The sequence below is a fragment of the Anolis carolinensis genome, chromosome 2, assembly GCF_035594765.1.
Source record: "Anolis carolinensis isolate JA03-04 chromosome 2, rAnoCar3.1.pri, whole genome shotgun sequence".
NCBI classification, from domain to species: Eukaryota; Metazoa; Chordata; class Lepidosauria; order Squamata; family Dactyloidae; genus Anolis; species Anolis carolinensis.
Window position 1 is genome coordinate 196,395,978 of NC_085842.1, and position 21,312 is coordinate 196,417,289.

The window sequence follows — 21,312 nt, forward strand, 5'->3', positions numbered from 1 at the left end:
AGTGTGCACTCAAATAACCCAGTTCAAAGCCAATATTGTGGGATTTTCTGCCTTGATATTCCGGATTATATGGCTGTGTGGAACGGCCCTAAGGCCCCTTCCACACAGCTGAATAAAATCCCACATTATCTGCTTGGAACTAGAATATATGGCAGTGTGGCCTCAGATAACCCAGTTCAAAGCAAATTTTGTGCGATTTTCTGCCTTGATATTCTGAGTTATTTTGGCAGCGTGGAAGAGGCCTAAGCAAGCCCAAGGAACCCTCAGGGTCTGCACGCCAGAAGGCCTCTCAAGGCGCAAGCGTCAAAGGCCTGGCCCCGCATACGTGGCACAGCGTTGCTTTTGACTCAGCCTCGGCTCTTGAATCTCAGCCTGGGCTGAGTCACGCACTTTGCGCTGTTGCCACGGCAACAAGAGTGCCGGCGGCGGACTGCCGCGGAAGCCAATGGGTCCGAACTCTAGAGCTAGGAAAGTATAGAACGAAGGAGCTTGAGCTGCTACTGAAAACAGGAAGGGTTTGTTTACCCTCGACTCCCTAAGAAGCAGCGGCGAGTCTCCCTGGACAATCAATGCAGCTTAGAGAGAGAAAAGGGGCCCAATTTGAGAACGAATGACAGAGCAGAAACGACGACAAGAGCTCTAGGACAAGCAAAGGGCCATGTGACGCAAAGGGGGCGGTGCCTGCGCATTGGCCCCGCCCCTTAGGAAAGGGAAGAGGGCGAGCGGGAGTCGGGCGAGGGAGCGGCGCGTGGGTGGCTGGATCTCTCTTGGGCCGACCATGGCGCCTAGCGGCGATATTATGGGGGCAGCTGAAGACCTCGCCGACCAGGTAACGCTCCCCCCCTTTTTTTTTCAAGTGGAATGGTCTGGGCCGGATGCTCGAGCGACTGAATGAGCCTCGTGCTGGGACCGTACCACCTCTGGAGGGGGAGAGGGAGGGCCGTATTTCTCCGCCTTCTGTACGCGGGAAGACTGGCAGGCCGGCTTATACCATTCATGCGGCGGCGGGGGGAGGGAGGGAGAGAGAGGTTTTTTTGTGAAAGGTCGATACCATCTGTTCTACAGGGGAAGGGTGGGTGCTTCAATTGGAAAATGCGGATTGAGGAGGAGGGCTCGGTTTCCTGTAAATCTTTTCCTCCTCCGAAGAGTGAAAGGACCTGAAATGTCTCTAGGCCCCTTACAATTATAGTGTGGACAGTTTTCCATCCTGAATGGTGGCAGAACTAGGAATGGGAAGCCAGAAGGCCCTCTGGTTGCCAAAATGGGTGCATTTGGTGTCATTGAATATTTTGTACCATTTTTTGGTTAGCAATTGTAACCAGAGATTGTTGGACTCGCATTCCATCAGCCCCACACAATGGTTTTCAAAGATTGTGATGATAATTATAATTATTATTTCTCTATATGGTAGATAGGGCTGAGGGAATAGCTGCTTGGTCACAATTATTCAGTGAATCCATGACAACCTATGAACCAGGATCATCACAGAGTTGGAAGAGAGTAAAAGGGCCATTCAACCTAATCCCCTTCTGCCATGCACAACCAAAGCACTCCTGAGAGATGGCCATTCAGACTGCTTCAAAACCTCCAGACAAGGAGACTCTACCACACTCTGAGGAAGCAACGTATCCCAGGACCCTTCCACACAGCCATATAACCCAGAATATCAAGGCAGAAAATCCCATAATATCTTCTTTGAACTGGGTTATCTGAGTCCACACTGCCATATATTCTAGCTCAAAGCAGAAAATGTGGGATTTTATTCAGCTGTGTAGAAGGGGCCCCACTGTCAAACAGCTCTTACTATCAAGGTCTTCCTAATGTCTAAGAGCACTTCCAGACAGGCCTTATATCCCAGGTTCCGATCTCAGGTTTTTTGTTTATCCCAGATTATCTGGCAGTGCAGACTCATATAATCCAGTTTAAAGCAGAAAACCTGGGATCAGATCCTGGGATATTGGGCCTGTCTGGAAGGGCTGTAACGGCCCTTCCACATAGATGAATAAAATCCCATATTATCTGCTTTGAACTGGGATATATGGCAGTGTGGACTCAGATAACCCAGTTCAAAGCAGATATTGTGGGTTATTCTAGCTTGATATTCTGGGTTATTTGGCTGTGTGAAAGGACCCTTAGTGGAATCTCTCCCCCCCCCCCCTGTATTTTGAATCCACTGCAAGCGTTGTATCTTGTCCCTCGCCACTGTGGCAACTCCTTTGCTGCTCTGCGGGGAGGAGCCTGTGGCTTCATGCTGGGGAAAGCCTATCTTTTCAAAGAGTTTTTGTGAATGGTGTAGAGTTGTTCTCGTTCCACTGCCCATTCAGGCTCAGTGTTTTAGTGCTAGATCAGATGATGTCTGCAGGGTCACCATTTCAGTCTCCGTATTTTAAAAAATCCTTCTTTTTCTTGGTTCTGTAATCTCAGAGAATGGGGTGGTTATGTGGTTGTCTTCATGTTGGTCTACGACTTCCCTAGAACCTGCAATATTGGATATGATGGCAAGGACTGGTGAGATTGATGACAGCATATAAAAGGCAGTGCTTTCAGCATCCCCATTTTAGAATGTGAAGCCTGTCTTCGGCATGCATAAATCAATTATTTTATTTATTGATATTATTTATTTATTTCTATCCCGCTTTTTCCCCGAGTTGGGACTCAAAGTGGGAAACAACATATAAAAAGTAGAAACACATAACATATAATAAAAATGAAGAGCACCATCATAATTATATCTAATAAAAGGAATAAATTATAAAAAATCAACATCAATGTAATTGACAACTAGCACAAACATAGTTAGACAATAATAGATTCGAACCCCATCTAAAATCGATTCATTTAGGCAGTAATCAGGTCCATTGCTGGAGGTCCATTATGATTCAAACATTGCACACTATAAATCTGGCATGATCTATAAGATTATTAGTAATCTTAAACTTGAATGGTCCTTTGAGTGAAATAAACCTGAGGATGTGCTGCACCACTACTGTGTGAAGCTTGTTCCTGTGTATGGCATTACTGGTACTGGGCCCAGTTGAGTTTATCAGTTTCACCACTGTGTCAGTGATGTATGGTACATAAAGCATATTAGACAGTTGGATATATAACACATCATATTGTGTATCCTCTATTCACAGAGAAGGTACCTATTACACATTTCCAACCTTGCAATTACAGAGGGATTAGGAGCTTAAAACAACGTACACAAAGGTAGATGCCAACTATATTTTGTGCTTGTGGTTATGAGTAGGAAACATGCATCATGGTCACCGTTCCTTCAGATTACTATTGAATGAAAAAGCTGCACTTCTCATGTGTATTTTCTTATTGTAACATGAGATTTATCTGCACTTTGCCATCAGGTGTACTTTTCAAAATTGTGAAAGAGATTCTTTGTTGTCATGCACATCACCACAAAATACCTTCTTACTGGGAGATCTGGTCTCTTAAACTTTTTGTAAAGATAGCCAGTCATGTGGCCTAGGAGATGGATTCTTTCGTCAGCAAGAAGAAAAAAACATGCTACTTCCTTCCTTGGTTATTACCTAGTTGCTTCTTGCTTTAAGTGATCCTGTAGCAATCATAGCATTTTGTATAAGGAAATTGAAAGCAATGCGTAGTTGACTAATGCCGTTATTTATCAGCCAGAATTTTTGGCAAGTGTCCATACATTGGGTAAAAGTTTAGATATGAACAAAGATGATGATGATGATGATAATAATAATCAGTATCATCATCATATAAGTATTGATGACTAATAAGCCAGAGTTAAGGACATCATTGAGGCCAGGTTAACCTGTGGAACCAGGAGCATGAGTTACTTGGTCTTATTAAATTTTACTGAAAGTAATACCTGAAGTGGCTCTCAAAATGAAATAGACACGGGAGATTTTTCACTAAAGCAATAGGTTTTATCATATGACTTTTAATTAATTGATGGGTAAATCTCCACACTTTTTTGTGGAACTAAACAGTTCTGAAGAAACAAATTACAGTAGAGTCTCACTTATCCAACATAAACAGGCCAGCAGAATGTTGGATAAGCGAATATGTTGGATAATAAGGGGGGGATTAAGGAAAAGCCTATTACACATCAAATTAGATTATGATTTTACAAATTAAGCACCAAAACATCATGTTTAACAACAAATTTGACAGAAAAAGTAGTTCAATACGCAGTAATGCTATGTAGTAATTACTGTATTTATGAATTTAGCACCAAAATATCACGATGTATTGAAAACATTGACTACAAAAATACATTGGATAATCCAGAACGTTGGATAAGTGAGACTCTACTGTACTTTGTATGCTGTGCCCATCTCAGATGCAGTACCCTCTTGTGGAAGAGAAGAGGGGATGCCATTTCAAAGGAAATGCACTACCATCCATCGTACAGGTTGAGCAGAATTCATACGATTCCAACCCACATGGGTTGCTGACATCTTTGCTTTCTGATGATTCAGTGTACCCAGACTTGGTTTTGTGCACAAAACTATTAATAATATTATGTATGCAATTACCTTCAGACTGTGTAGATAAAGGTAATAACATGTTTAGACTTAGGTCCCACCTCCAAGTTATTTCATTATGAATTTATTTTATAAGTATTCCAATGTAAAAAAAATCTGAAATTCAGAATATTCTGTTCTCAGAATATTTTGGATAAGAGATACTCAGTCTGTACTTGTATACTGAAGGTTTAGAAATAATGTAGTTTGCCACCACTTTAACTGCCACAGCTTAATGCTGTTGAATCACACGAGTTTTAGTCTTTAGCTTTCTCGGCCAAAGAGTGCTGGTGTCTTATCAAACTACAGCCTCCAGGATTCCATACCATTGAGCCATGGCTGTTTAAGTGCTGTCAATCCACATTAATTCTACAGTGCAGATGTGCCATAGACGTTGGTTTAATAAGCTGCATTGAGGCCCAGACTTGGGAAAAGGCGAGATATTCATCATCGTCATGATTAGTATCATCATCACTTTATTAAAATAAGCCATTAAAATGAAATCCTGATTAAAAACCTTTAATCAGCTCATCTAATTGATAGATTAAATCCTGTGGCCTTTTCCTCTGTTGCTATAGAGGGCAGACTACTAGCATCTGGGGGTCTAAATGGGTATGCTTTGTCTGAGGAGGCAAGCCATCCCCATTTCCTTACATTTAAAATGTGAGAAGCAGTACCATAGCCCTCTTTTAGGTTCTCCCAGGATGGACTAAGCTCTCACCTTTTGCTACTCTCCTCAGAGAAGTAGATGGTTCCTTTTTTTGATAAGAGTTCTGGTATAGTATTTAACATTGACCCATGGATAAGTACACCTAGTTTTTGGAGGCTGGTTTATTGACTCACATTTCTAGACTCATGCATGAGTATATGCAATATGTGTATTTCTTTGCTGGGTTTTCAGCTCATGTACGTTAATAGGCTAATAATATACAGTAGACATCTTGCTGCATTACTGCTATTCAGTTCTTAAGGTCAGGCCAACTAACACTATGCATTACTGCACTGGGTACAATTACAGAAATTGACTTAGCCGTGTGGAGTTGACAGATACTGTACTTTTGCTAAACAAGTGCTCAGCTCATCTGGGACATATGCACTGAAAATTATGCCTTTCGGTTCCCTGGAATTGAACTATAATATAGTGTCATTTAAATAAGTTAAAACTGCTTCTAGAAATAATTGTGTTTATGTGTGTAAATTCACATATTCTGTAGAGAAAACTCCTCCTAGCTCTGAAAATGTTCTGATATGCCTGGTTTGACATTTGATCAAATGTTCTCAGTGAGCCCGGTGTGGCATATTTAACACCTCTATAAATGCTGCCTGTCCTTGCCAACTTTTTTATTCAAAGGAAATTTATTTTGGCATCTTAAACCAGAAATACAACCAGTTTAAAATAAAGGTTGGTGTACTGAAAATACCTTTAGAAATGAAGAAAAAGCATATGGTATTTTGAGTGCTCCCTTCTGTTCCATGAAACTCGTGGGGTTCTAGATTTGGGACAGGAGAAGATCGTTCAGTGTCTGAGAGAGAGCTACAGTGTCCCTTATGTGGCTTCCCAGTGAGAAGTAAGAAGTCTACAGAACATCTGATCTATGTTAATCCAGTCAAGTCAATGTACAGTGCACAAAGAAATTTACAGTATAGGGAAAATAAACTATGTCCAGAGCTGAGTAGCACCTGAACGGTTTTGGAGAATGTAGTAAAGTTAGTAGAAAACACAATATGTCCTGTTTATATTAAAATTTGTGTGTTCATTATATTTACCGGTATATTAAAAAGAATATGTTCGTTTTAAATTTTACATTATGTTGCCAATCTAAAACTTGTTGAAATGGAGATGATGATTCCATCTGTGAGTTCTTTTTTCTTTTGTTTGCCCAGTTTTGAGCTTGGGAGAGAAGGAAACAGCTGCTCCTTCTCACCCATCCACCTACTGAAAGACATTTAGGAAGTTACAAATACATGCGGGGGAAATAAAGAAAGCAAAATGTTTCTTTGGGTGCTATGTAAAAATAAAAGGGGTAGGAGCAAGAGGGCAGGATCAGTGGAAGAGTGAGCTACATTATTTTAACAGTGAAACAATGCATGTCAATCGAGTAAGAAAGGAACAACAACCGTATTCTCAAGAATTCCCAATGCTTACAACACTCAAAGAATGACAGGCAGCCCAAATCGTAGTGGTTTAGCCCCTTTTTTTGCTGTCAGTATACTGCTTGCAAAGCTCCCAGACGGCAGTGGTTATGTAGCTAACTGTTCTGACTGTTGAGTGAACAATTAGGCAACCTTTGAAATGTCAGCAGCACTGAGGTAGGAAGAAGACAGGAGGGTGGGAGGGTTAATGTTGCCCTGGAGTTTGGCCTGTCATTTTATCCAGAACAGGGACAAAAAGGCCCTGAAATGGGCAGAATGGTGAAGAGAAAACTGGATGAAGAAGCTACAGTAATGATAGCATAAAAGATTGCAAAAAGTTTGGCAAAGGAAAAAATAAACCCTTGTTTTTCCTGGGAAAATACTGTCAAATTACACCAAAGTAGTATTGGGTAAAATTATATTTTACATTTAGACTTAATTCTTTAAACCAGGCATCCTCAAATGCTATCCTCTGAGTGTTTTGGACTCCATTTCTGAGAATTCCTGACCATTATCAAGTTGGCGAGGGATTCTGGGAATTGGAGGCCCAAACAGCTAGAGGACCGCAGTTTGAGGATGTCTGGTTTAAATTGTAATTAATGTAATCAATATCAGCACATGGCTTACAAGCTCTTAAACTATGGACCCTTCTACACTGCCATATAAAATCCAGATTATTTACTTTGTATTAGGTTATATGGCAATGTAGGCTCAGGCCCCTTCTACACTGCCATATAATCCAGATTATTAAATCAGATAATCCACGTTATCTGTTTGAACTAGAGTCTATGAGTCTAATTTGTCATATAATCCAAATCAGATAATCCGGATTTTTATGGCAGTGTAGAAAGGGCCTGATATAATCCAGTTCAAAGCAGATAGTGTGGATTATCTAATTATTAATCTGGGTTATATGACAGTGTAGAAGGGGCCTGAATCAAAGCCCCATCTAATTGAGCATTCTGTGTCCTGAGTTGCTAGTCAGATGCTTATAGAAGCCTATTTGCAAAACATGAGTACAACACACAGTTTGCCCTGTGTCCTTCAGCATTGAAAAGTATATTGTCTCTGATTTTGCAGGTGATGTACAGTCACTGTGATTAGTAGCATTATACTCAATGAAGAATTGAGGTGAACTTTCTGATGCATATCAAGTCATTGTAGTTTGAAAGCTGTGATCTTTGTAAACTAGATGGAGAGAACAACCATGTACTCTTTGTTAAGAACCAATTGGCTTTGAAACTCTTCTGGAGAATGGACATTTAAATGGCCTGATCATAATCTGGATAGATCATAATCACCACACCTGAAGGAGACAGGCTGGAAGGGACATTAAGCGGCTTAGAGGAATTGGGAGCAGGAAGAGCAAACAGTGTGGCTTGTGATTGGTTTCTTATTTCCAACCATACAATTAAGGACCTCTTTTACCTTAAAGAGCAATTTCTTTATTTTTCTTTAGTCTCCCTCTTCCAGGAGGCTAAAGCCAGTTGCTAATTCCAGCTAATTTAAGGAAATTAGCTAATTTAATAGTATGACTGTGAGCGTTGACTTACCATTCAGCCGTTGATTCTGTAGTCTAATTAGTTCAGACTAGCATTTCAATTTGGACAATAACATTCTGCAACAAAAATTGAAAAAATATGTTCCTGTTTTGAAAGTGCTATTTCCTGTTTAATTGTGCAATACTTACTTTGAAAGTCGTTGTTATACTCCAGAAACCTCTCTTGTGACTGCCACAAACTATGTTGAATTGGTTGAGACCCTATGAGATATTTGTTGAAAAACTATAGTAAAATGTGCTACAGGCTGTCCTACAAAAATAAAGGTTTTGCAGTTTAATAAACTTTTTCCATGTTTTTAATGATAGAACCAATTAAGAAATGACATTTATAACCCAGGAACAAAAATCGTGTTACATAATGTAATCAATAGCAGTATATTGGTTGTGATAGGTGATTCTCTAGCTCATCTTTTGTACACATTTTGTTTGACCGAGTGGCTAAAACTGGATGCTAGGAATGAGCTATTTCTAGTTGCTAACACTGGATTGTGACCCACTGAGACTGTTTTTGCATCTATAGTCTGTTCAAGTAATCTTTTAGAAGTATTGAATAATGACTTGAACCAGAGTTGATGTTAGATTTTGGTTTTGTAGTGGTTTGGGAGTATTGCTCTCTGACCCTCTCCTCTCTTCTTTCTAGTTCTTGCGAGTGACGAAGCACTACCTACCTCACGTGGCCCACCTTTGTCTCATCAGCACGTTCTTGGAGGACGGCATCAGGATGTGGTTTCAGTGGAATGAGCAGCGGGACTACATCAACATGTCCTGGGGAAGTGGTACACTCTTAGCCACACTCTTTGTCCTCATTAACATGTGTGGGCAACTGGGTAAGAGTTCTGCTTTTCTCAGCTTGGAAAAGAACTCATGTGAAATTATATGTGTAGATCTCCCTGCAGAATATGGTCTTGTAGATATTTACATCTTTTTTAGAATAGTCATGTCAGAAGTCATAATTCAAAACGTAGACTAGCACCTTCTCGCCTGCAGCTGATATCCTTTAATATGTGGCTGTGAAAAGCAACAGCAGGGATCTTGAAGATCTAGGGTAATCTCAGCTAGAAAATGCCAGCTCCTTAAATGAATGAGTTTTCTATCTTTTGGGGATGAATTCAAAAGATTAGAAAATCTGTTTAAGCAGATTGAGAATGTTTATATGGCCCATCTGTTTTATTAGAGTCGACTTCTGCTTTGTTTGTTCATTCAGTATGTTTTGGTTCAATGTTCAGTTTAGTGTTGATTTAACAGAATAGAAATGTGATACAAAAGCTTATGACAACACAGGTGTCCAAAGTAATCATAAAATAATGTATTATTTTGCACCCAAGAGCAATAGATTTCATAGAACTTTATAAATCTCTTATCTTTGAAATCCAGCACAGAAAATCAACCAGTTTGCCAGAAATCCACATTAAACCCTTTTAAAGCTTAATTTCTCTAATGTCTGATGAAAGGAAATACAGGTTGTAAGGCAGGTTCTGTCAACTATCATTCTCACAGTAATAAAAATAATGCAAGTATGTGTAAGTGCATCTGTCAGATGTTATATGAGAAGAATGATTCCAGCTATAAAGACGCCTTTCATAGTAATGGAATCACAGTGTACAGTGTTCCCTCACTTATCGCGGGGGTTATGTTCCAGGACCACCCGCAAAAAGTGAAAATCCATGAAGTAGAGATGCTATATTTGTGTTGTTTACTATCTCACTGGCAAGTAGCGTCTCTGTCCCCCCCCCCCCCCCTCGCCTCTCAAGTCCGCGCATGCCTTGTGAGGCAAAAACAAAGCTGCTTCAGCCTCCTTTTCTCTCCCTTCGGCTTCTCCTTCCTTCTTTCCTTAGGCTTCTTCTTAGGAAGAAAGTAGAAAGTATTATTTATACTATTATTTTATTGTTTATTAAAAACTGCAAAACAGCAAGGGCATGAAAAGCAAACCGCGAAGTCGTGAGAAAACACTGTACATATGAATGAGTGAATGTAGTTTGATTTTGTTTAGATTCTTACATTTTTTATTCTAAATTGATTCTGTCCATATTCTGCATCAGTTTCTGAGTGGATAGATATATTCTGCGCTAACTTCCAAATGTATTTTCATTCACATTTTTCAAAGCATACTCTTCCAATTTTGCAAACAAATTTACTTTTCAGTACAGCATTCTTGGCATCTTTTAAAAACATATACATGTTATGCAATTTTTCAAAATTTGTCTATTTGACCCCCCCCCCCCCCAAAACTACAGTTTAAACTTTTAAAAAGTATGGATGCCAACATCTGTCAACATTCAGATTTGGCGTTTAGTTCAGGAAGTACAAATTTGCCAATTTCATATTGAATAGATTTCTCCGCATTCTGTCCCATGCAAATGTACTCTATACCAATGAAGCAGCATATATCAACCTTTTACTAAGTAACCTGTGAGAGAGCCTGTAGAGTGTAGCAGTGTCAAAGTGGACATAGACCTGAGATTATATTTCTATTCCAAATAAAGGTCGCTGAGTAGTTTTTGCCAGTCTCCCTTAACTAACGGATTCTGTAGCCAGTCAATCTGGTGTAATGGGTAGGTTTTTTAACTGACCTGTAGTCAATTCATGTGGTCTATTAAAAGGTTTCCAAATAGCGGGGAATATTTTATTTGGCCCTTCAATTCAATTTTTCCCTTTTTACAAAGTTTTTTGGGAGGCTTTATGAGGAATAGCTTATAAAATGAGTATGTTTAGCTTGGAGAAAAGAAAGCTTAGGGTGCATCTACACTGTAGAATTAATACACTTTGGCACCACTTTTACTGTCTTGGTTCAATTCTATGGTATATTTTGCTCTTCCTCCCAAATAATGCTGGTGTCTCTCCAAACTACAGCTCCCATCATTCCATAGCATGGAGCCATGGCAGTTAAAATGGTGTCAAGTTGTATTATTTCTACAGTGTAGTATGCAACCTGGGATCTGTCTTTAAATATATGAAGGGATGCCAGGCACATGATGGAGCAGGTTTCTTTTTGCTGCTATAGAGATTAGAATACAAACCGGCGAGTTCAGCTAACAGGAAAAGGCATTCCACCTAAACTTTTTTTTTAAAAAACCCTTTTTATCAGGCTGAAAATATTAAAAGGGCTTCTTGAAGTTTCAGAGCAGGGATCGGGAAGGTGTGATCTCCATGAGCATTTTTGTGACACCCCCCCCCCCCCGACTCTCCAGTTTTCAAAACAAAAATTAAAAAATATCTTGCAAGTGGGGGTAACTCCCCAAAGTTTCCTGGGGGGCAGTGCGGCCCACTAACTCAAGATACTTAGAGGGACAGAAGCATTGGGGCCAGAGAAGCGTGTTGAAAGAAGACATTTTACTATAAAGTGTCATCTGCCCCTTTCAAAGGCCCTTCAAAAGTCAATATCTATGGTGTGTTACTTGTTTATTTGATTTATGATTTTTTGTAGCCTCCTTTGGCATCAAGTGGGGTTCTCCTCAAGAAATCTCACCAGTGTGGCCAAATGTGATGTCTCCATCCTTCAGCCCACTCAGTGTAGAGATTTCTACAGTGTTCACTGCAATCACCAGGAGTGAGGCATTTTCTTGATCTCTGACAACTGTATAAGGATTTCCCTTTTGTGACACTCAACTGTAGGGGCCGCCTAAGTGCCTTCAGGGTTCCTATGAGGATTTATACAACTTCTGTCCTTACTGGACAAAAGTTGCAAACTCTTTCCTTGTTGGACTCTACGCCTCTCACCCCTTTGGGGATGAGAAAGGGCAGGGTATAAGTACAGTAAATAAATAAATAAATATTATAGTGAAAACATCATAATAAACATTTATTACATTGAATATCACATCCTTGCTCTCTCACAGCCCTAACTCAGATCCTAACTAACTCAGATCCTTAAAGTATCATTAATTTACGCCTAAACCCAACAGACTTAATCACAAATCTTCCACATCCTTTCTCTGAAACCACCATATAAACTCACTAAGCATCCCTTATGGAATTCCAGAATCCTCCAAATCCAAAACTGTCCATATGGGAGGCAAGATAGTGCTTTCTTCTGATGATTCAATAATTCAGTGCTTTCTGGTGATTCAATATGTTTCATGCACAAAATTATTAAAAATACTGTTTATAAAATTACTTTCAGGTTATGCATAAATGCTCCTTACCTTATACCCTTATTCTGCTACCAATAAATTGGATAATATTTCTCATTACAAATCCATCATGCCACAAAGGCTTGTGAAGAAGAAGCTCTTGCCTATTGGGCTTGTTCACCCAGGAGAAGTAGTTCCTAACTTATTGTACAACCAAAGGGAGAATATATTTTCCAATTACTTCATTTTAAAAAATAAAGAGAAAATCTTTACATTGTTGTGAACCTTCAAGTTATTTCCCATTTACCTTAGTTTTCTGGGACTGAGAGTGTGTAACTTGCCAAGATCACCCAGGGATTTCCATAATTAAGAGTAGAATCAAATCTCCCATACACTATCAAAATAGCTGCTTCTGGGCAGGTGTAACAAAAGACTGTGAGGAAAACAGCCTCTGTATTATTTCCGTATTGCTTTAATTTTTTATTTTGGCACTCAAGCATTTTCTCTTTTCTGTTTTTTTTTTTCCAGCTGGGTGTGTACTAGTCCTGGCCCGAAAATTTGTTCCTTATGCGTGCTTTGGCTTATTTGGAATCATTTTTATGCAGGTGAGCTGTATGGTTTAAAGAAAGAGATTTTTTACTGGGAAAGGGATGATATCCTATCAACATCCCATGAATTTGTATGCTTTAGGGCAGTGGTTCTCAACCTGGAGTCCCCAGATGTTTTTGGCTTTCAACTCCCAGAAATCCTAACAGCTGGTAAACTGGCTGGGATTTCTGGGAGCTATACACCAAAAGCATTTGGGGACCCCAGGTTGAGAACCACTGCTTTAGGGGATGGGGATCACATTATTTTTCTCTCTCTCTTTTTTTTGGATATTTTGGATTGCATCTTATTTAATAACAGGCATATTAAAAAACCTCAAGATACATTTTTGAACCAAGAACTGTGTTCTGATATTTGGAAAAGTGTGAACATGGGTGAATATTCCAACCCACACATTATTTCTTTTTTATACATATAATATTCTTTTTTAATTTTTCACAATCGTATTGCAGAATTACATTTTTGATCAAAATCAAATACTATATAATGGCATCATAATATTGCATTCAAGGAAATAAAATTTTAAGTGTTTTAAGGTACCAAGAATATAATGCTTAAATAACATAATTAAAATCCCTATAAAGTATAACGCTGCATATTCTAATTGTCAACAGTATTAAATAAAAATGTTGAATCTTAACTTTGAAGTTTCATATAAATTTATCTATTTATATTACCAAATGTTCTTTCTTGGCAGCTTCAGTTGGCTCTCTATTCTCTAAAAGAGATATTACTTTGTTTTCCTGATGAAATTCTTGGCATTTGTTTTTTTGGTGTGAAAAGAGTCTTTTGATATCCTAAGGCTAGTGTATGTATTGTGGTAAAGCATGTTAAGAATTCTTTACCCAAACCTTCAGATATGATATTCTATATATTCCATCATATCCATCCAACAACCAGTGATCTTATCATCTGGAGACAATGAAGTTTGTAGTCCAACACATGTGTAAGGCACTTTATGGGAGAACATTGGATTAGATTTCCCTTCATTAGATACATTTGGGTTCATTTTTACAGATAAAATGTTTCAAGATTTTAAAAAGATTAGAAAATCCAAAGGCATTGAGACATGAAATGCAAAAAATAAAAAAGCCCTATACCCTGTTTCCCCAAAAATAAGACATCCCCTGAAAATAAGACCTAGTAGGGGTTTTGTTGAATTGCTAAATATAAGCGCAGCCCCCCCCCCCCCCCCAAAAGTAAGATCTAGCAATGTTTGTGTTTGGAAGCATGCCCGCCAAACAGAACACCAGAGCAGGATTGGTAAATATACGTACCATAGATTGTAGTACATGGAAATCATGGTAGTAACAATAAATTCTTGATTGGATTCGCAGTTTGTCTGGTTATGCTGGTTTGTTATGACAACTACTGTACAGTATATAATAAATGTTCAATTTTTTTTGTTCAACAATAAATGTGAATTCTTCTTCATGGAAAAATAAGACGTCCCCTGAAAATAAGACCTAGCGCATCTTTGGGAGCAAAATTTGATATAAGATACTGTCTTATTTTCGGGGGAACACAGAAGTTGTGACACACTTCTGTGCCCAGCTTAAAGTTATTATGCAAGGAAAGAAGGAAATTAAAGAGAACAGTGCAATTAATGGCATTAATTCCAAGGTCTTCTAATTGCTGTTGTAATGCAGCCACTTTGTTTTTATCTTGTATACATTTGAGCTCTCCTTAGAATTGGGAAATACCTCTTGCTACCTACCATATTCCATTTTGTTAGTCTCTGACGCTATTATTTACAAATATAGTATGCTGTTTCAGAAATTGTGTGTGTGTGTTTGTGTGTAGAAATCGGGTTTCAGTTTGTGCCTTGAACAATGTGGGCTTTTCTGCCATCATATAAATCCTTATAATTTTGGCTACTTCATTATGCATTGTTGTGCTTAATGCACAGCAGTATTGGAAATCTTCTAAAAAGAAGTGTTTGAGAAAGACAGACAAGAATTGCTCTTCAGCCTTCTGACCAATGTTGCTTCTATTTCAAAGCTGTTTTCCAGGAAATCTTAAGAGTAATTATAACTGCTGCCAAGAAAGTAGCTTCCAGACCTGAAGACTTTGGCATATACTCACTGTCTTCTGTGCTTGTTTGTTTCAGACAATTGCCTATAGTATCTTATGGGATCTCAAGTTTTTAATGAGGTGAGTAACTCATATAAAGCACATCATATTCTAACCTTGCTAGAAAACCTGGCAAGAGTGTTTAGATATTCTCTGCCTTTGATTTTATATAAACTGGGATGCCCATCTAAGTAAGAAAGGACATTGCTTGTGTGCCAAAGTGAACAATCTCCTTGCCCAGCCTGCGTGTGGAAAGGCTGCTTATGTAAAGAGATTAGAATTGCTCTGAGTTTAGGACAGGTCATTGAATACATACTTAGTAATGCAGTACTATATGCTCCGTGCTAACTTTAATGGTGGAAGATCTCTTCCATAAATATCGAGCTGTGTTGCGCCTCTTCCTTCTTTCTTCATTTGAAACAAGGATTTGCACTACAGATGGGAGAAATGCGATTACCAGTTTTTGCAGGAAAATATTAAAAATCCAGACTGCAGCTGACCTTCAGCTATTAAAAATCCTTTTACTGAGTTAAGTGTAAAGCACCGTTTTGCAGATGATATGATGGAGGAAACTGTCCATTATTTCTTCTAATCTGCCATGAACTATAGGGACCTATAGTGGTCCCGGGACCATCACTCTGAATACCACTGGTTTGAAGTACAATGATACTTTAATGTTGTACAGTATGGTGTTGTTTTTGATCAAAAGCAAAGGGACATATACAGAACAAAAATAGCAAAATGTAAAAAAAAATCATGTCAAGTGCAAAAGTGGAATTGATTTTGTAACAAAGCAAGATCTTCATGGTAGGTAATTCAGTCTATTCATTTGACATTTTTCATCTTTACTAGATGAGTCTTGAAGTTATTGATTTAGTATCTTCTTCTAGTTCCATGGGTTCCCAACCTGTGGGTCCCCAGGTGTTTTGGCGTACAACTCCCAGAAATGCCAGCCAGTTTACCAGCTGTTAGGATTTCTGGGAGTTGAAGGCCAAAACATCTGGGGACCCACAGGTTGAGAACCACTGCTCTAGTTCAATCTATAAATGATGCTGATACAGATGTTGCTGCCTCTAATGCTTGGCAGGCCATAAAAGATTTGAGTTAGGGAAAGTAATAAAAAGTGGGGAATTTATCGCCATGTTCTGTGCATGACTCATATGCATCCTTCCAGTGATATCAGGAGCAGGTGTTGTTTACTCCCAGATTTGGAATAGAAGGCGCTCTGTAGGCTTAAAATAGGGGTCAGGCTGCATATGTACTGAATTACGAACTTGCCCTGTGGACTTGAGGTTTGTGGCAAATTAGATGAAAAGGCAGTTACTGCTGCTAAATAAATAAATAGCTATTTTGTAGGCATTTGGATATTCCTCGGCCTCTTGTAAAGCCAAAATATCCATTTACTTGTAATATATAGCTCAAGAGAGAACTTACATATCTAGGCAGGTACAGGATATTCAAATGCACAGTTGATAAATGATACATTTATTTGGAAGAACTTAAGTGTCTTGGAATTTAGAGTTTTAAAAGAAACAAGATACCGTATTTCATTGCATAATAGTTGCAGTATGTGACTATTATGTGAAGGAAAAAAATGTGTTGGTGTTTTTTAAAAATAAAATGTGTTACCTTTAAGGAGGGCTGATCCAGCCTCAAATAGCTATGTTTCTGTTTGTTTGTTTTTTAGTAGGTACTTTTGTTTTCCTCTAATAATAGTCGTACCCTCCATTTGATGCTCAACCTCCCTCCCTTCCTTCTCTGAAGGCAAGGCAGTTTATAAACTATAAAATTGAGGTCTGGAGCTTCGCTCTTTACTTCTTCCACCTTCTTCCAATGCAAGGCAGTTTACAGAACCTGGAATTGAGTTCTTTGGAGAAAGCAGGGAAGAGCGAAGATCCGAGTTGCAGAGCTCGATTTCAGGTTTTTAAAACTGCTTTGCCTTGGAGTAAGAAGCAAAGAGAGAAGAGTGGAACTTCAGAGACCTCCATTTTGTAATTTTTAAACTGCCTTGCCTTCGGAGAAAGAAGAAAAGAAGGGAAAATCAGCCTCAAATGGGGGTGCGAGTATTATGAGAGGAAAACTAAAATACCATTTTTGGCACTTAAAAATGGAGTGTGACTATTATGCAATGAAATGCAGCATTTCTTTTCAGTTCCATACAGGTGTAGAAAGAATATTTGGACATGTTTTAAAAAGGGACTGGAAAATATATTTCTCAAGCATCAAGAAATCTTGACAAGAAAAATCCTGGCCTGATGATGATCTTCACAGTTTGAGACTTTTGTGCAAAATTTACCTGTGATTGCTTGGTGCAGACACAGTATTTTTTTTCACAGAATATACTGTTAGGACCAATTCTGCACAAAATTAAAAATGGTGTGTTTTGTACAGGAAACAGCATTTTCTGTGCAGAAAGTGTGGGCAAAAGCTCTGCTTTTATGGTAAAAACACAACAAGCAAGTTTTATGCAGAATAAATCCCAAATTGTGAACAGTTTTTCAAAACTGCTATTTTTGAAGACTCTCGTTCCTCTTTAAGAAAATTGCTAAAATTATTCATTAGTCTTTTCAAAAAGAAAATGAGTAAAGAACTGTATCCCTACATCCACATCCTCATGGGATTGAGTTTCTTAGCTGCATTGTTTACATCGAATCTGAAATCAGATATCCAGTTTTCGTTATCTCCCATGCCCATGCCTTCATTCTCTCTGAGTCCAGTTTGTCAGAGAAACTGTTATGTTAGCTTACACAGAAATATCAAATATGTTAGGTTATGTTTGCTGACTCTCAACGTGGAGGCCTAAGTGTTAGAATCCATGTCAAACTCTCCCGGGGTCAGCATATGTTCAGGATAGAAAAGCCTATCTCAACAGTTAAAAAGATAAATATTATAGCGGTAAAGAGGCAATGGAACAAATATGGGGAATCTCAGGTTTGGGGAGTAAATTGGGTCCTGGTTTTCTAACTTGGCCTTCATGGATTCTCTAGATAGCTGCACCCATCCCCATATCATTGTGAACTAGACATTTCCAAGTTGTTGCCTGTGTTTTCTCCATTCTAAATAGCTTAAGTATCTTTCCTACAGTTCAAGTATTGATAGTAGAAACCACATGGTATTTTTTTTAGTTTCACACTTAAGCATTTGGCCTTGCCCACTTTCCAGTAAAAAAAGGGGGAAACGTAAGTCTCCATCCCTTAGAAATGATCAATGGAGAAGTGTGGATGTAGGTGCAGCCATATACTTCTGTTCTGGCCTTCAGTGATGTAATGTCTGAGTTTCTCAAGCACATTTTCCTTCCATGCAGGAATCTGGCTCTTGGGGGTGGTTTGCTTCTTCTACTTGCAGAATCTCGTTCTGAGGGGAAGTCCATGTTCGCTGGTGTCCCCACCATGGATGACATCTCACCACGGCAGTACATGCAGCTTGGCGGCCGGTTGCTTCTTGTCCTCATGTTCATGACACTCTTGCACTTTGAACTTTCCGTCTTCACTGTGAGTGGATTCTTCATTTCATATTGTTTCCCTTAAAGATTTAGAGGTTTCCTTTGTGGGAAAAGAACTGATGCATGCACAGTTGGGCAAGCTTATATCAACCTCATCACAAGGATAATGACAAAAAGAAATGTAATTGGATAGTCTCCTGGCCAGTAAAGCACAACTGCCCACTTGTAGTGATTTGCTTGAGCTACTGCAACTCTGGTACAGTACTTGCAAAGATTTGGGACTTCTAGGCTTTTTTTATGTCAGCTTTCTCTCTTGCCAATGAGTCTTTTGCTGATCTATCGTCACGCTCATTCCTAAGGACTATGACAGACATACTTTGCCAGGAGTGTGCAGTTCCACATTCTTAGGATTCTCTTTATTAAATTAGAAGTTTGTTGTCCTTATCTTTATAAAGGTAGACTTTGAAACACCTATGCAATATCCAATGAAATCTCAGGGCTGCCTGGGTCACCAAAGTGTTGAGAGATGTTCCACAACACTTTCCTATTCCTAATAATAGCAACAGGACCAAAATAGATCATGCAAACAAGCAAATGACCACACATTTGCATAATATTTAAAGCGGGTCAGACTGTGGCTTATGTGGATGCAAATGGGATCTTGTTGCATATGCAGTTTGTCTTTTGGTTTAGGAGCAGCATCTTTAGGGATGTTGTATTAGAAATGGGAAGATTAGGGCATTGATCCCCAAGTAAGAATTCTGCCTCAACAAAATTTCCCAGCAGACATTCCAAATAGGCAAGAAAAAGGAAAAAAAAACCCCAGTATCTTCACATAGAGAAGTTATCATCAGGAAGTTTGCTGTTCCAATAGGACACATATACTACTGCTCTGCTGTCGTTGCTTCAGCCGCACCAGATTTCAGCAACAGGTGGTAAAAACTTAGAACATTGGGATGCTAGTACTACTCACCCTAACCATGGACGGTCTAGCAAATCCCAACACTGTAGAAGGGTCTTCCCCTTATCTGCTGGTAAAAGAAATGATGTTATTACCAATGATACGTTTATTTTCAACAAACAATAGACACACACTCTGTTGGGGTAGGTGTTAGGCTATACGTTGTCCCCTGTGGGGAGACAGTTTTATCACAGGCTGACTTCATGTCTGATCCATTTTCTGTACAGTGTACCTTTCATATACATAGATTCTTCATCCATGGATTCAACCAACCACAGATAAACATATTTGGGGGGAAATCCAAAAAGCAAACCTTGATTTTGCTATGAGGCAAGCACTGTGCTGATGGATAGGCACTCCCTGTTCTAGTCTCTTGACATTTCACAAATCCTCAAACTCTCTGGCACTTATTTGAGTTCTTTACTAGTTTACATAAGGGATGCTATTTTACAAGCATCTACATATTTTGGTATCAGCTGGGGTCCTGGAACCAAATTCCAGCATATACAAAGGGCCCACTGTGTTGTAAATTTTAATAAATTACCGTAGATACTCAAGTATAAGATGGGGTTTTCAGCCCTTTTTAGGGCTGAAAAAGCCCTCCTCGGCTTATACTCGAGTGAGAGTCATGGTTGGCTTATATTCGGGTCAGTGTACACTTGCATATATAAGCAATCGGAGTTGGACAGGCTTATCTTAAATTACAGTTTTATGTAAATATTCAAAAACACTTAACCTACTGATGTCTCAATTAATATAATTATAAAATAATGTTATCTATTTTTATTTTTATTTTTGAAATTTACCAATGCTAGCTGCATTTCCCACCCTCGTCTTATACTCGAGTCAATAAATTTTCCCAGTTTTGAGGTAAAATTAGATGCCTCAGCTTATACTTGAGTATCTTTCTTGAGCATTTTTCTGTTTGGCTGAATGATTTTCATTATCTCACTTTCTGCAGTGCTAAAAATTTGTGGGCAGATGGCAAATTTAATTTCTGGGAGATAATTCCTTTTTGAGAGGGAAGTGCATTTTGCTCCCACTTCTCTGATTAGTATGTTAAATAGGTTTTGATCCGTAAAGGAGCTGCATTAAGTTGCTGTATCCATGTTTTCCCTCCTCAGATTTTCCAGGACATCTTTGGCATGGCACTCATCATTTTGGTAGCTATTGGCTTCAAGACCAAACTTGCTGCTCTTACCCTTGTGGTCTGGCTCCTCATTGTCAACATGATCCAGAATGCCTTCTGGACCATCCCCACCTACAGGCCTCTCCACGACTTCCTCAAATACGACTTTTTCCAGACCATGTCTGTCATAGGTGGCTTGCTGCTTGTGGTGGCACTGGGACCTGGAGGGGTTTCGATGGATGAGCATAAGAAGAAGTGGTGAAAATGGACTGTGAATGGGGCTCAGTGTGGGGTAGGGAGGAGGGAGGATTGGAAGAAAAATAGGGACAATATGGGGTTGGGGCGGGGTTAAACTACAGCTTTTTTAAACCCGTGTAGAATTTTCTCTTTTGATTCTCTTAAGGTTTATCATAGTTCACGGTTGCCTTATCAGGGTGGGAGAACCTTTGCTTTTCTATCCTGTTTGAGACGTGTAAATTAAAGCCGAATTGTATACATGGGTGTGTTGTGTGTTTGCGTCTTTGTCTGTGTGTGTGTGTATTAATTTGCTGAATGTTCGTCCCTAGCATTTGGAACTACATGAGCTTCTGGGATATGGAAACTGTTTTGTCTTCTGACACAAAAACCCGGGATTGGAATAGTGGTAACTATTTTAAATCCTTTGGGAGTTTTCCTCCCATCAGAAGTAAGTGTGGACAGCTTGCATCCGTTACTTCCATGTTGAAGGGGCAGTCCCACAATTGTTTCTAGAGCTCCTTCTACACTGCCATATAATCCAGATTATAAAAGCAGATAATCCACATTATATGCTTTGAACTGGATTATA

The 21,312-nt window shown here is 39.1% G+C and overlaps 1 protein-coding gene across 1 annotated transcript; it reads left to right on the forward strand.

The window, feature by feature from the left end:
• Positions 1–663: 663 nt before the first annotated feature.
• On the forward strand, positions 664–20,983 carry LOC100567117 (surfeit locus protein 4). Its single transcript, XM_003216394.4, has 6 exons — positions 664–829; positions 8,846–9,032; positions 12,804–12,880; positions 14,992–15,035; positions 18,259–18,445; positions 20,482–20,983. The coding sequence occupies exons 1-6, from the start codon at positions 779–781 to the stop codon at positions 20,746–20,748; spliced, it is 813 nt and encodes a 270-aa protein (XP_003216442.1). The 5' UTR covers positions 664–778; the 3' UTR covers positions 20,749–20,983.
• Positions 20,984–21,312: the final 329 nt, after the last annotated feature.